The sequence below is a fragment of the Schistosoma haematobium genome, chromosome 1 (genome assembly GCF_000699445.3).
Source record: "Schistosoma haematobium chromosome 1, whole genome shotgun sequence".
In the NCBI taxonomy this organism is placed as follows: Eukaryota; Metazoa; Platyhelminthes; class Trematoda; order Strigeidida; family Schistosomatidae; genus Schistosoma; species Schistosoma haematobium.
In genome coordinates, this window is record NC_067196.1 from 78,385,060 (window position 1) to 78,400,019 (window position 14,960).

At 31.5% G+C, this 14,960-nt stretch overlaps 1 protein-coding gene across 2 annotated transcripts in view; it reads right to left on the reverse strand.

Moving 5' to 3' along the window:
* Window positions 1-5,946: 5,946 nt before the first annotated feature.
* MS3_00002189 (uncharacterized protein) overlaps window positions 5,947-14,960 on the reverse strand; it is a 58,776-nt gene continuing 49,762 nt past the window's right edge. Inside the window, exons 14-16 of one of the 2 annotated variants that reach the window (XM_012940284.2) lie at window positions 13,140-13,326; window positions 10,598-11,083; window positions 5,947-7,553 (exon numbers count right to left, since the gene is read on the reverse strand). In XM_012940284.2, coding sequence (XP_012795738.1) covers window positions 7,389-7,553; window positions 10,598-11,083; window positions 13,140-13,326 — 838 coding nt within the window. In that variant the 3' untranslated portion in view covers window positions 5,947-7,388. The remainder of the gene's footprint in view (window positions 7,554-10,597; window positions 11,084-13,139; window positions 13,327-14,960) is intronic. The other variant, XM_051209758.1, reaches the window with a different exon arrangement.

Genomic DNA, 14,960 nt, shown 5'->3' on the forward strand with positions numbered 1-14,960 from the left:
TGGTTTTTTTTTCATTGGATGAGTTGTTTTATGGAGAATAGCTTAATTTGAAGATATATGTATCGTCACCAAGGTTTGATTTGATAATTTCGAATAAATTGAGCATTCGGTAGATTGTTATCAATAAATAATATATTTGTAATATCCCAATGAGTAGAAAATTAGATTTTCTGACGTTTCGTAACTTAGTGTAAGTCACTTCTTCAGAGAATAAATAACCAAATTAAAGTTAATCCAAGGTTAAATAGTACAACGGAACAAGTTAAATTATTTAAACTTGGATTAATTTTAATTTAGTTATTTATTCTCTGGAGAAGTGACTTACACTAAGTCACGAAACGTCAGAAAATCTAATTTTCTACTGATTGGTATATTACAAATATATTATTTATTCATAATTTGAAGATAGTTCTTGTCAAACATGAATTATATAAATAATCTTTGTAAATTAAGAATTATTGAATAGCTGTTTTATTCTGATCTGAAACTACTGAGGAGTGCTAATTTCTTAACTTGATTGTAGATCTATTTTGAAACTTCTATATCTAGTAATTGGCTTAGTATCTCATTTAACTTTAGTCAGTTTGTCATGTTGTTCAACAATGACGCATTGAAATAAGTGAGCAACTAATTAATCTATGATTTGTTTGTGGACCATTGGATTTTAATTTCTAATGGGGTGTTGTGAGAGCTTAAGGTCCTTGACATAGTCTGACATGAGGTCCAAGGCACTCAATGCTAAAAAGTCTTCAGCAAAGAAGAAAATACACCCTCAAGATTATATCATTTTTTCCCTAATTTCGCTATTCATGCATAAGTTGCTAATTGCTAATATTTGCACCATGCTAAGCACGATTATTTTGAAAATAATATGTATGTGATCTTATAACTAAATAAATTTTGGTCCCGCCCTAAATATGCATCTACTAAGTTATTTTCATTCATTAATCAGTGTTAACATCTATCTACTACATGAGAACTCTACAATTGATTGATCTCTGAGTACTGACCAGTGTTATATATGCCATGTCCTTCTTATTACAACTTACTACTCAGTTATCAATCGATTTTAAATGCATATCAGTCCCACAGGAGGTCACTTGCGGCTCAGATAGATCATCAATAACGCCTCCAACTGTGAAGTAGGGTGACACGGGACCAAATCCTCCAGGGAGCATGGGTTCCCTCAGAATTACAGGTATACTATGCTCACGAGTATCAAATAGCGCGCAACCTAGATCACACGGGATTTCCTGTCGGCTACTTCCAACCATCACTCTACATGAATACATCTTTGCAAGCGATTTATAATACGAAATTATCTGATATAGTGATTACATCAAACAGTCAATTGTGAACTAAGTCGACAATGGAGTAAGTATAGTTCGCAAAATTTATGTCAGTACTGTTTGAACGAAATAAAACAAAAGTAAATAGTATAAATAATCGCATTAACACAGCTAAAAACAAAAATAAGAAATACATATCTAAAATGAAACTAGTGAAGTCAATGAATATAAAGTTTGAATAAACGATTGGCTTAATATTTTAATAAAAATAAAATATAGAAGTATCTGCTTCACTGACACCTTTGATGAGCAACGGTTCCAACCATATATCTCATGAACCTTAGCTACATTGTGTGAATCTCCTGGATTAATTCAAATAATTGATTAAATACTTTAAAGCTCGATCTAATCATTCCTCGTTTGTATTCAATTTACTCCTATACTGGCAAACATATGACATTAAAATAAGTGGTAACTGATCATTTGAAGCACATCGTAATCTCTTTATCCAATGAGTGTTCATTTGGTCGCAAACCGATTTATTAACTTTGCTTTCGTGCTTAAACTCAAAATCATCCGTCGGTTCGACTACATGTATAACTGAACATCATCAACCTGGATACCACTGCTAGCCGCCATCCGTTTTTGTCCTTTACACTGTTCATAAAAAAAGTACGGACCAAATGTCTCATAATATGCTTTCACTTCACCATACGATTATTCTCAAAGCCTCGTTGCTGGCGGTTTGAAGCGATAAGAGGGAGGAAGATATTTTCTTATCAACACCGACATTTCTTCTAACATCAACCCATTATGGCATGTGGAAAAATCTGAAGAGAGCTGAAACAATCAATTTACCTTACTATTTTATTTCCTACAATCAAACTGAATATTGAAACTGACCAATTCTGACCAAATAACATTCAATTTTAAAGACTATTGTACTAATCAGTTACTTTCGTGGTAAATAAATGAATAGTATCTTTACTAATAACTAAAATGTTATTAACTAAATAAAAAAACACAGCTAATTCCATACTGTCAATGTCGTTGATCATTAATGGCTTTTAAACCTGTGTTATATTCAATTAGTAATTAAGAAATCGTAGAAAACCTATATCTGATGACTGATACCTCATTATAAGTATTACAGTTGTTTCGAAATGAGGTACATTTATTTGAACAGTTTCTTCAAAAAACCTGTTTACATATGATAATGTTATAATTTTCTCATATAGTAACGATATATCTAAAAAGTGAACCATGCATCGTTGAAACTAGTCAGTTATGAATTACTTGTCACAGAAAACTTACAAGTTTTTGACTTACGATTTATGAAATAATGATTTACGTGAAAAGTACAAACAGTGAATTAATTTATGTGATTATGTGGTACTATTTACTATTAAAAAGTAGTGTACAATTTATCTACCAATATTGTCGTCCACCGTGTATAAGTTACATTAAAAGCTGTAAAATTCCATCTCCACTGTAACAAATTTTAGTCTTGGCACAGAATGAGTACAGTTTGGAAAGATATTCTATTTCGCGACTAAAATATTAGTGTAGAGAACATATTGCTCTTCGAATACTTGAATATCAGTTCTATCTTTTCATAGGACTCGGTTATAGGACACAATTCAACCGATTGTGATTATCTAAAGTATAGATATATTTTGGTGTGCAAACATAAGAGTAAACTGAACTGGCTTTGTTAAGAAAATTCTGTGTAATATACTCAACTTTTAAGCAGAATTGTTCACCTTATTAAATTTTCTAAAATCCTAATACTGCTTTTACCGCAGGTAACTATTATCGTTCACTTCTTAAAGAGGGGTTATAGAGGTCTATATTAAAGACATAGTAATCTTATGCTTCAATATCCCCATGTATTCAGTGACTAAATTATAACGTTCAGAAAGTTTTTCATAACTATATATTCCAGAAGCTGAATTTCAATACTCAAAAATATTTGTCCCATCAATTTTTTAGTTATAAATTTGTAATCATTCGGTTATTACTAGGGTACCCTGAAGCACATTGTATGAGGATAAGAAATTTAATTTTACTAAGAAGTAGTGAGCATTATCAATAAATATCATTCAAAAATCCTACCGGATTAAAACACATCTATGAATGATGATTGTTATATTCGATAAATTCATTACAAATTCTACAGTTATAGATCCAAATGAATGATCGACATACCAAGTTTTAGGTAAGCCCATCTTTTGAAGTTATATATATGAGAATATAAAATTGTTTCAGAATGAAATGAAAGATTGATATAAATAAAAATGGAAACCAGTAAACAAAAAAATTTTTCATTTAAATGTAATTGTTAATGATGTAATAATTAGCTTGGAATGTTAATTAAAACAAATTTATATACTCAGTGAAGTTGTAAGATGAATAATCTGAAAGAATAAAGATAATATAGAGTGAGAGAAATAGTCATATGATTACAAACCAGATTACATATTTGATCGTAGACCACGTAGTGTATGAAGTGATTTGATATCGGTAGGAAATAATAAAATTTGTTAAGTACTGACCGAATTATCCGTATGTTAAGAAAATGACGAATGATAATAACAGCAATACAAAGAAACGCCAATAGTAATAATAATAATAATAATAACTATAATAATAGTAACAAGATTTGAGGTACATCAAGACAAAGGTGAATAATACATGTACATTAGTTAAAATAAGTCATCCTACAATTCATTTTGTATTAGTTGTTTGAATCTTCCCATTGATACTTAAGACTGCAATTGATCAGTCTCTCATTGGCATATGTGTACGCTGTGCGGATTACCTCTATATTGACTTTGGTCACAAGCATTATAAGCAAAGATGGATGATGGCTAGCAGTGGAATCCAGGACACACGTTTCGTCCTATTTGGAACTTACTAGCTTGCGCAATGGGTGATCATCTGGACTCAATAGCTAAATGGATAACGTGATGGTATTTAAAGCAAGTGTTACCGGATCGGAGTCCTGGAGTGAACATTAACTCTGGGATTCAGGTACATCCAGTTTCGAGTAGGACAAAAAGTGCGTCATGGATTCCACTGCTATTCACCATCTATCTTTCAAATCTCTTATTAGGCGTTATGCTGGTCGTGGTAAAAGAAGCGTCTGAACTTACTACTTCTGTGTACAAAGCTGAAGTTTTTCCAACGTTAGTATCAATTGCTTTCAGTAGTATTGCATTTTATGAGCTAAATAGTTCTACCGTAAAGATTCTATTATCTTGCTAAAAATATTATCGGTACAAAATGCAGATAGAAATGTGCTATTCGAATTTCTCTATATACGAATAAAAGATTAATTTGTTAACCTTGAATTCGATTTAAAAACCTGAGCAACTGTAAATTCAAAAGCATCGTGAACCATATTACGCTGATCGAACCTTTAACCACATTGGGAACAACTCAGAAAAGTATCTAACAACTGTTTATTAAAAGAACGGCTACTCACGAAGTTCAGCAACAGTCATGAAATAAAATGTAGAAATCAGAGAAAGGATTATCCTAACATATGTGAAAGACAAACTGCAGATTGCAACCGGATTGTTGGACTTGATTGTAATAAGACAGCAAAATTACTTCAGCCTCTCTTATGCAAAGTAAAACATGGAATGACAGAAAAGTGAAAGCCAAACGTCACTTAGACAATAAACTCCACCATGTGCGAGAAACAGCATATTCCTCTTGATCTTCATTTGCTTGAATAACAATTAGTTGTCAGATGCAACGATGTATCTCCACTTAAATCAATGCACGTAGTTAGTCGTGGACAAATGATCAACTGGTAAGATTTTTGGATCGTAGACAGAGGTAACATAAAGAACGTCGAGGGGTTTCTATACATTTAGGACCTAAGTGAATCAGCAATCAATAAATATCTAAATTGATCTAATTTATCAACCAGTTAGTAAAATCAAGAACAACTATAGGGATGAAAGTCAGATCAAAAGGGGAGGTAGTCAAATTATGTATGCAGCTAAAGGATAATTTCCAACAACGACCAGTTATTAGAATTAAACTGTTAGTCATAAATGAAGAGATTTGATTAGCTGACTCCTCTATGAAGTTTGTGCTGAGGATTTTATCTAGAAAAACAATCGAAATCTCACGGTTAAACCGCTTAGCTTCGAGAACGCGGATCTAAGCAAATCATCTTCCTGAGTTACAAATTCTATTCACCATTTCAGAATAGTTATTACTTCTTTTTATTTAACGAACTTTTAGCCTGATTGATTTTGACAGACTTAGTTTTACTAATATTTTATTTTAGAAACTATGTTTAACTTATAAACTATGAATGATTTTAAAGGAACTATTTGAGCTTTAACTTGACCATTCTTTTAGATTAATAATTTAAATTTATAACTGTAAAGTTTGATGAGATGATATTCTTCGTTAATCCAACAGTATTCACATAGTGTCTGTTATTTATTATATTACATGTATGATTTTCATATATATATTTTTGGAACCAATACAATTGTTTAGAAACTACAATTCAGTTGAAGTATCTACGTATAGTCAACGTAATCTCTACACGTTTTAAGTGATGAGCTTTTTAAACTTATATGCAAATAATAAGAGTAATTTCATTAAACGTTATTACAGTATCCTTTTCTCCAGTATTGAGATATAAGATTGAACGTAACTTATTAAATTCCAAATTATAAACATAATGAGAAAGTTTATTGAGATTACTTAATTTTATGAATGGTTTTCATCATGAAATAACTTCAGGCAATGATTTAATTGGAAACCATGAAAACAGTGAACTAATTTCCTATCCTAATGTGAAACTTCACAGAAATAATTACAAACAAGTAGTCAAGGAACGAATCTAGAATCTTCTATCCAGTAATCTTCTAATCCATAAACAATATTATTTTCGAATGAACCTATATAAATTCAAATATCGAAAACAGTTTTTTGTATCCAACCATTTTAAATGAAAAAAAAGAATCAAGATAGAAAAAACACCTTTTATTACTTTCAATGGTTAAGATCATGCGTCAGTTGAAGCTAGACCACCATGGAAAACCTGGAAGCACTGGACGGCCATTTAGTCCCATCGTGGAACTCCTCGGCAGTGCGCATCCATGACCTCGCCCCCTGCGAGATTCCAACTCAGGACCTACTGGTTTCGCGCGCGAGCACTTAACCACTAGACCACTGATGAGCCGGCATCCAACGGTGTCAATCTCTAACTTCAACTAATCCACGAAATTGAGTGACACATTCACCACTATCTTCAGTGAGTTACTATCTCACAACAGATCTGGTTGAACTCCACTGGTCACTACTTCTCACTAGAACTCCAGGATATACCTCGTGAAGCCAGTCACTATTGAGCATATCAACTGACTCATGATCTTAACCATTGAAATTACTACAATCTCCACGAAACCCATCTGATATTAATCTTTTATTACTATTTATCCCTCAACATGTAGGCGTTTTTGTTTGTTTGTTTGTTTGTATATAAACACATATCGATTAACTAGAAGAAACAAGACATTTTCTATTCGGAGGAATTTAATTCATGTAAATGTTTACCACAATATTTATTTCTTAATCAATTATTGATTAAATAAATTGACTGATGAGTAACTTTAATGGATGAAACATGATTCACTCTTTTGTAATATTTTTTTATCAGAAAATCGATAAAATCAAAGATATAGAATACAATGATGGTAATTATTAATAGCAAATCAACTTAGTTAATTAAGCAGATGAAAAGAGATCAAAACTAACCAAATAAAATAAATAAGTAAATTTAAAAAGAATTCACAACTATGTATCATAACAAAACATAATGGACAATGTAACAACGTAGATGAAAAACAAACAAACAAAACGACGACGACGACAACAACAACAACAACACAAATTCAAGACAATAACAAAAACAAACAAACAAACAAACAAAAAGAATCTAACATTAATGTGTTTTTTTCTCTTTCACTCTGTTTTTCTCCTAGATAAGTTATAACTAATGATTGATAAATTTACTAATTTTAAATTTCATTGTATTATATCAGTTGATTTATTTGTATCCAAATTTTATGAAACGGAACATTTACTGTCACGTTTTAATTTTAAATATTCTGGATCGTATATATGATTGCCTTCACCCAAATAACGCATTTTATAATCTTTAGTACGTTGTTCAACTACTGATATTGGTAAACTATAAGCCATTACTTTACGTTTACCATGTATAAGTACCTGAAAAATAAAATTATTAGATATATAAGATATTATAGAAAATGATTATTTTCATGGATAAAATAAGAAAATTCAGTGAGACTATAATTTATGCATGATCTTGAGTATACCCACCTAACTATTAAGGTTAAATGAAAGTTATAAATCTGTGTGAAGAATAAGAATTATGATTTACAGTTGATAGTTAAGGTTAAGAATCAGATTTAATATTTTTATCACGGACTGACATAAGCTAAAATGCTAAAACTATATTTAGCTAAGTGAATGAATGAATTTCGAGCCAAAATCCAAGACATGTCATCCTAAATCTGATTGGTTTGTCCATAAATTATAGTCTCACTGAAAATTCTGATTAACTGTTAATTAATAAAAAATGATAATGGGCTTTTTAATGACATTCATTTTAGTATATATGTAGCAAGTTTAGTAAAAATATTACATTATGTTACTTCAAATGCATTTATTAATAGCAAATGTTAATACAGAGGAATGAGCGAATCAACACTCTTTAAGTACCTATCAGCTGAACATTTTATTTTGCATTTTTACATGGGAAGTTTTAACCCTAAATTAGATATTTATTATAACGAGAAGACTAGTGGGGAAGTTAAAACTTTCGGATTATAACCATTCATATTTCTGTGGTATAGTTCGTAGATAACTGTATTACCGTATTTCCATATTTATCTTATTATCAGCTTATAGTACACCTAGTAAACACTGTTACATGTCTTACTATTCTTTATTTATTACCAATTAATTATGTATTGTTTACTTCATCCTCTACCATTTATTGCAATGTTATGTTTAAAGTATGATTTCATACTTCGTGTACTGTTTGGTCAGTCAATTCATGTATATTATTGTAGGCGTTTTGAGTACAAGTGAGAACTAATCTGCTTTCCAACTTCATCTTCCAGCTGGCTATCGTGTTAAAAGAAGTTCAAGAAGCAATAAGCTTTAAGGCCTTGTTTGTGTTTAATTAATCAATGTGTAAATTCGTGAAATGGGAAGTTGCCAGTACCAGTCGCTGTATAGGTGGTTTATTAGATAATCGGAACCCTCAACGTATAATATAGCACATGATATCGATTAGAATCTCAAGCTATAACAATACCACAGATGATTTTAATCATATTTTTAAGTTCCAATACATATTAAAAACCTGACATAAACTAAATTCATGGTTTAATTAGGGTAGATTTAGCTAATGATAATCAGTTGATGCCATTTACAAAATAATACCAAAGCAATTATTATAATGTTGAACAAACTAGATCAAATGTTTACCACTGTTCAGCTGATAAAAATAATCAGAAATCAGCATGAAATTGGAAACAGTATAAAGACAGAAAGGAATCAGTTAGGATAATTAGTATAGATTGTCTAATTCTAAGAAAATGAGTATTTACTGTCTGATTCATTTAGTGGTAGCTTAAATCAAACCAAATAGCAACGATAGTAGCACATAATATCAATTTTCTCGCCAGCTAATCTTATCAAATGTAAGTAATATGAGTGTCTTTTGTCAGTAATCTAATATCAGCATGACGATTTGTGGAAGTTGTAGAATTTTCGCAATTGAAATTACGAGTCGAATTAAAGTCGACCACAATTGGAAACCTGCAGGCAATGGACGGCCATTTCATCATAGTATGGAACTCCCCTGCAGTACACATCCAAGATTCCACATGCTCAACTCAAACTTGGAACCTTCGGTCTCGCACACGAACGCCTAACTTCTGGATCACCTGAAGTTTAAGTGAGAAGCCGTGATCAGTGGAGTCCAAACCGTGTCACTTGCCAGACTGTTATCGATTTCAGACAACGGATGAAGGGTTTTGCAAAATCATGGGTTGATTGAAGTCAGATACAAACACTGTTGGATGCCAACTCAGTGGTCTAGAGGTTAACCGTTCTCGTGCGAGACCGAAGGTTCCGGGTTTTAGTCCTGCGTATGGAATTGTGGATGTGCACTGCAGGGAAGTCCCATACTAGAGCGAAATGGCCGTCCAGTGCTTCCAGATTCGCAATGATGGTCTAGTTTGGCTCAACTCGTGACTTCGACTGTGAAAATAATCTAGTAGTAAAACAATCCATCATTCTCAAAATAGTTTAACGAGTGTTTTAACTATTTTTTCAGATTTCTATCGCCTCTAAACTACTTAACCTAACAAAGTAATGTTACACAAGCAATTGGTTATCTGGGGTTCGCATCTTATTGGATAAGGCATAGGCTTTCTAAACAAATGGTGCTGGCTTCAAATCTCGGAGTGAACATCACTTCTGCTGGCGATTCCCAAATGGGACGAAATGCACATCCTGAATTTCATTACCAACTATGTTCTAACAATTCTATATAAAAGTGATATTAAATTAAAATGATACACATTTCTAATCGTTTACCAAGTTACTTAAACATATCTATTCAGTTAAGATTATTTTTTTAAAATAACATGGTAAAACATAATAATTATTTTAATTCTTCCTGGGAAAAATGAAATTAAACAGTTTAGTTTTCTGTGTATGAGTATGCTATGTTTGAAGCGATTACGAATTCACCTAGTCTGCGAAAGCAACAAAGACTCTGTGATCAAAACCAATAAGCCAGCTATTCTAATGAGTTCCAGCCCCACTAACTAGAGAGAGAAGTTCGTGTTCGAAACGGGGAAATATATTCCGCAAGCAGCCAGAAGCACGTGTAATCCCGACCCGTCTAGTCGGAAATACACTCATTTATATATTGGTTTTTACACCCATAATTCATATAAGAATGTCGTATGTTATACAGAATAAAATGTCATAGGGGAAAACGAAACAAGTACTATACTCAGTAATCATCATATTGAATTAAAACGGAATTAATGTTGAATAAAAATCATATTGAGTAAATCAATCTAATTTTGAATTCTTATCCCGGTCACAACAGCGTAAGTTGAGTAGAAATCTATGACTTACATTTAGAAATAACTGACAAAGGGTGATAAACTAAGTAAAAGTATGACATTATAGTCAAATGACTTGATTACTTTCAATTAACCTACCCTAATATAATAAGTTATCTTCAGTGATTCTAAGCAGCTTTGTGGAACTGAATTGATTGGAACGTTTAATGTTAAATGACAACCGGCTTTACGGGCATCTCTAGGTAAATCTTTATATGAATCACAATGTAATGTTCTTTGTGATTGTTCTGTTGAGTTTAAAGATTCACATGATACACGAAAATCACGATAATGACTTGGTAAATGTTGTGAATTAGAAAATAATCGTCCACTTTCAATTTCAGCTGCTTCAGAGAATGGTAAAGGTAGATTTTCAGTAAAAGTAGTTTTTTCTGTACGGCCATCAATAAAAACATTAGGAGGATACTTCTTCAATTTATATAATGCTTTTGTATCAGAAACTTTTAATCCAGGTATATGAAATATACGAAGTAAATAAGCTTCAGCATAACGTATACCAACTGGTTCATCCGTAAATATATAAATATTAATATCATCAGCCTCTTGAAAGATTATATTTTCAATCTGTAAACGATAATAAAAATTTAAAATCGTATTTTGTTAAAATGAATCCAACCAGAAAAAAAGTCAAATGTTCAATGAACTTAATTTAATAGTTTTTTTAAAATAATCTTATGGAAGCTGAATAGACTGCTAAAGTATTTGATCATAATTTTAAAAGACAGATGAATTTACGAGCTGATATAAGCTAGACCATCAGTGAAAACTTGGAAGCACTAGACGAACATTACAAGTATAAGACTCCTCCTGCGGTGCTCTGTTCAGTGCTTTTAGATTTTCAATGATGATCCAACTTAGATCAATTCGTGTATTCAACTGTTAAAATACTAAATGCTTCACAAATCTCCATACTGATAATTTTAGAAAGATCAAATTTCATATATTGATAACAACTACATTGTGTAATTCAAATTTTGATATTTTCTTAAATGATCAATCAATTTTTTTTTAAAAAAGTGAATGCTTTTGTACCATCTTATTCCCTATATCTCAATTTTTTGAAGTTTATATATTAAGCTTGTGAATAAAAGCATACTCTTATGTACTTATTTGAAATTTGTTGTCATAGCAACTTAGAAAATTTACTGTATAATATACTAAATTTATAGAATGATATTAGGAAATATTAGAAAAGTGATCACATTATCAAAAGGAATACAAACTAGATATTAGTTCCCTTAAAGTAATATATAAAACTGATTCATTTTAGTAAAAATAAAATAACTAAGAGTATTCAAACCATTGTAAGATATTCATGTGCATAAATTATACTTAACTGAAGTGTTTTATAGAAAAATATCAAAAATAATTTAATAATCTGTGAATTATGTGAAGTTGGTTAAATAATTTACAATAGAGATGGTATCCATGCTATTCCATAAGTTGTAATTAAGATTATAACTAAATTAAAGAGAGCAATAAGGAAGATTGGTACAGTATAATATGAATTCATTTTATTTCGTTAGATTCTCATCAGTTTCTTACAACCGAGAGAAAAATATTTGAAAATTAACATTATTACAGATATTGACGTACCTATACATAGTAGGGTGATTAAAGATGTATCATGATGTTGTATCATATATGTTGTATGAAATATAACTAAATTAGTGGGGAAACAAGTAACTTGTAATTCAAATAAATTCTTCTCAATGTTGAGATGGTGGAGAAGATTTGTAGCTCAGGTGGATGATTTTGGTGGAGTTTTGTTCTCTGAGCTGGATGGTTTGGTCGTGGAGCCTTCATCGTTCTTCTGAACGACATCATCAGCACAAACTTCAGATAGAAAAGAAGTGTTCGAATTTCTCCATATGTGTTTCACAGCTTGTTCTGTGCACATATGGAGGAATTCGAACACTTCTTTTCTATCTGAAGTTTGTGCTGATGATGTCGTTCAGAAGAACGATGAAGGCTCCACGACCAAACCATCCAGCTCAGAGAACAAAACTCCACCAAAATATTGTCAATGATATCACATTCTGTTTGTTCTGGATAGTTTGTTTATAATGTTTTCATTATGTATATTGTATCATATTAACAAAATCTAATTCAAATAACTAACAAAAGAAATGTTATATCATTTCTGTCAAATTCTATTCATTGAATTCATTATGAAATAATAATTGTTAGATAGGATAATGAGACTGATATTCAAGAATTTTGATAAACTTAATCCACTCAATATCTTTTACGGTATATAACTGACTTGATTTATCAATATGATTTTGGATAGACTGATAGCCTACTCGAATATTTGGTTGAGAATTTTGTAAAAATTTCATAGATAATCACATTATTTCAATGATTGTAAATAAAAGAAGGACTGACAAGTCCTGGGTTCGAATTCTGCCGAGCGAGGTCGTGGATGCGCACTGCTGAGTAGTCCTACAATAGGACGAAACGGCTTTCCAGTGCTTCTAGGTTTTCTATGGTGGTTTAGCTCTTATTGACCCATGATCTCGACTATTAGATCATAAGTAAGTGGAAAAAGTTTTCTTTGGTAAGGAATTTATTCAATAATATTCATAATAGTGGAAGGAACTATGTTTAAAAATTATACCTGTATTAACATTTGTCTATTTTCCATTGTAAATGTTTTCATGATAGCTGGTATTCGTCCACCATTAGGAAGTGTATAATTTGGTGGACCACAACTAAGAACTTTGACATTTAAATTATCTGTACTGATTGTTACTGAATTATTTTCATTTGGTCGACTCAATCTGATGGTTCCATAGATATAATATCTAATGTAAAAAAATTAATGAAAGGATAACGATAAACAGAAAAGGCGAAATTCTATAAAATCTCAAAAATCATCATATTGTGAATTAGAACATATATAAGCGAACGATATTGTTTTTAATTAGTGTTGAGGAGACCCGGAATATCCCTCAAAAAAGCTCGAAGGGACCCTGAAAACTCTTGGAAACATTTTATCTAATTAGCATTGAGTAGACGTTTCTTAGAAACATTTAGAAAATGGCGAGTCAGGTGGCACATTTCTGATTGGATGATTAATTATTTTGCTACTATGTTTAGAAAGGTTCTAGAACTTTCCAGAAGCTCAAAGCTATCTGAAATACTATAAATACCCTGAATTCTCTGTACATAAACTAACCTTGGAGTAAAGCATTCCTTCCATATTTCGTGCATTTTATATCGTGTTCAAGTTGTCGTATAGATTTAGCCTGGGGTTATTAGTAGAGCTTAGGAAACCTATTCAAGCGTTCAGACAGACGATTTATCAATTACATTCTCATCATGCTTTACTCAGATATGCACTAATATTTATATGTATATACGAAATTACTAAACCAATTCAAGTAGTTTATGAGTCAGTGTTAACATTAGAATGGATTACATAAATAAACATAATAAGTGATTTCGTATATGCATATAAAGATTACTGTATGTTAGAGTTAAGCCGGATGTGGATCCAACTGAAATTCCATAAGCCTAGAACATATGCTGGAGTGAACTGACGACATTTTATCTCTAAATTAACTGGATCCATCTCATTTGGTCAACTAACTAGTGTATACCAGTGATATGGTAATTTATTTGTTTAAAACATTTTTCTTTAAACTGATTACCAGTCCTTTGGTTCACTGTTTAACATGTTTGCAGTTTAATATGAAGTCCCCAAGTTTGACTCTCAATAAGAATAAATTAATCATAGAATTTAATGAATCAGTTTTTCATTGAATATTGGTCTTGAAAAGCATTTCGGAGATTTTGGCTAAAAGATTTCAAATCAATAACCCAGTAACTCAAGAATTGAGCCAACCAGTCAAACTCGTTAAACAAATGGTCTTCACAATCACATTTAACTAACTTGAAATATTATGACTAAAGTCCATACAATCGATTTCATGTCACAATAAAACCTCGTTTACAACTGTTTATTTGGAGATACAAAACTAAAACCTTCCCATAACCACGTACAATTAGAACACAGCAAAATGTAACAGACCTTAATGGCAACCATTCGTAAGTGTCATTAACTGACTCTTATCTGACTACGTTTTTTCACGGCTTTATGAATAATAAAAGCTCTTCCTACCTTATCAAACCTGCACATATACATGGTTGATGATGTAGGTCATGATAATAATGTCTAATCATTTACATAATAAATATTCACAGCCTTCAATCGTTCATTTTCATCTTTCGGTATGTTCTACCATCTAGATTACCTCCTCGTCTGGTTTCTAAGTGATCCATCAATTTATTAAAACTCTTTACTCCGTTTGACAATTGTTGCAACTTTGACTCTGCTTTCTGCTGCATACTACCTACAAACAATCATGTGAGTAGCGTCCATCACAATGGCAGTAGAGCTTAGCAATTGGATGATGTTGCTTAGTGAATATAGCAT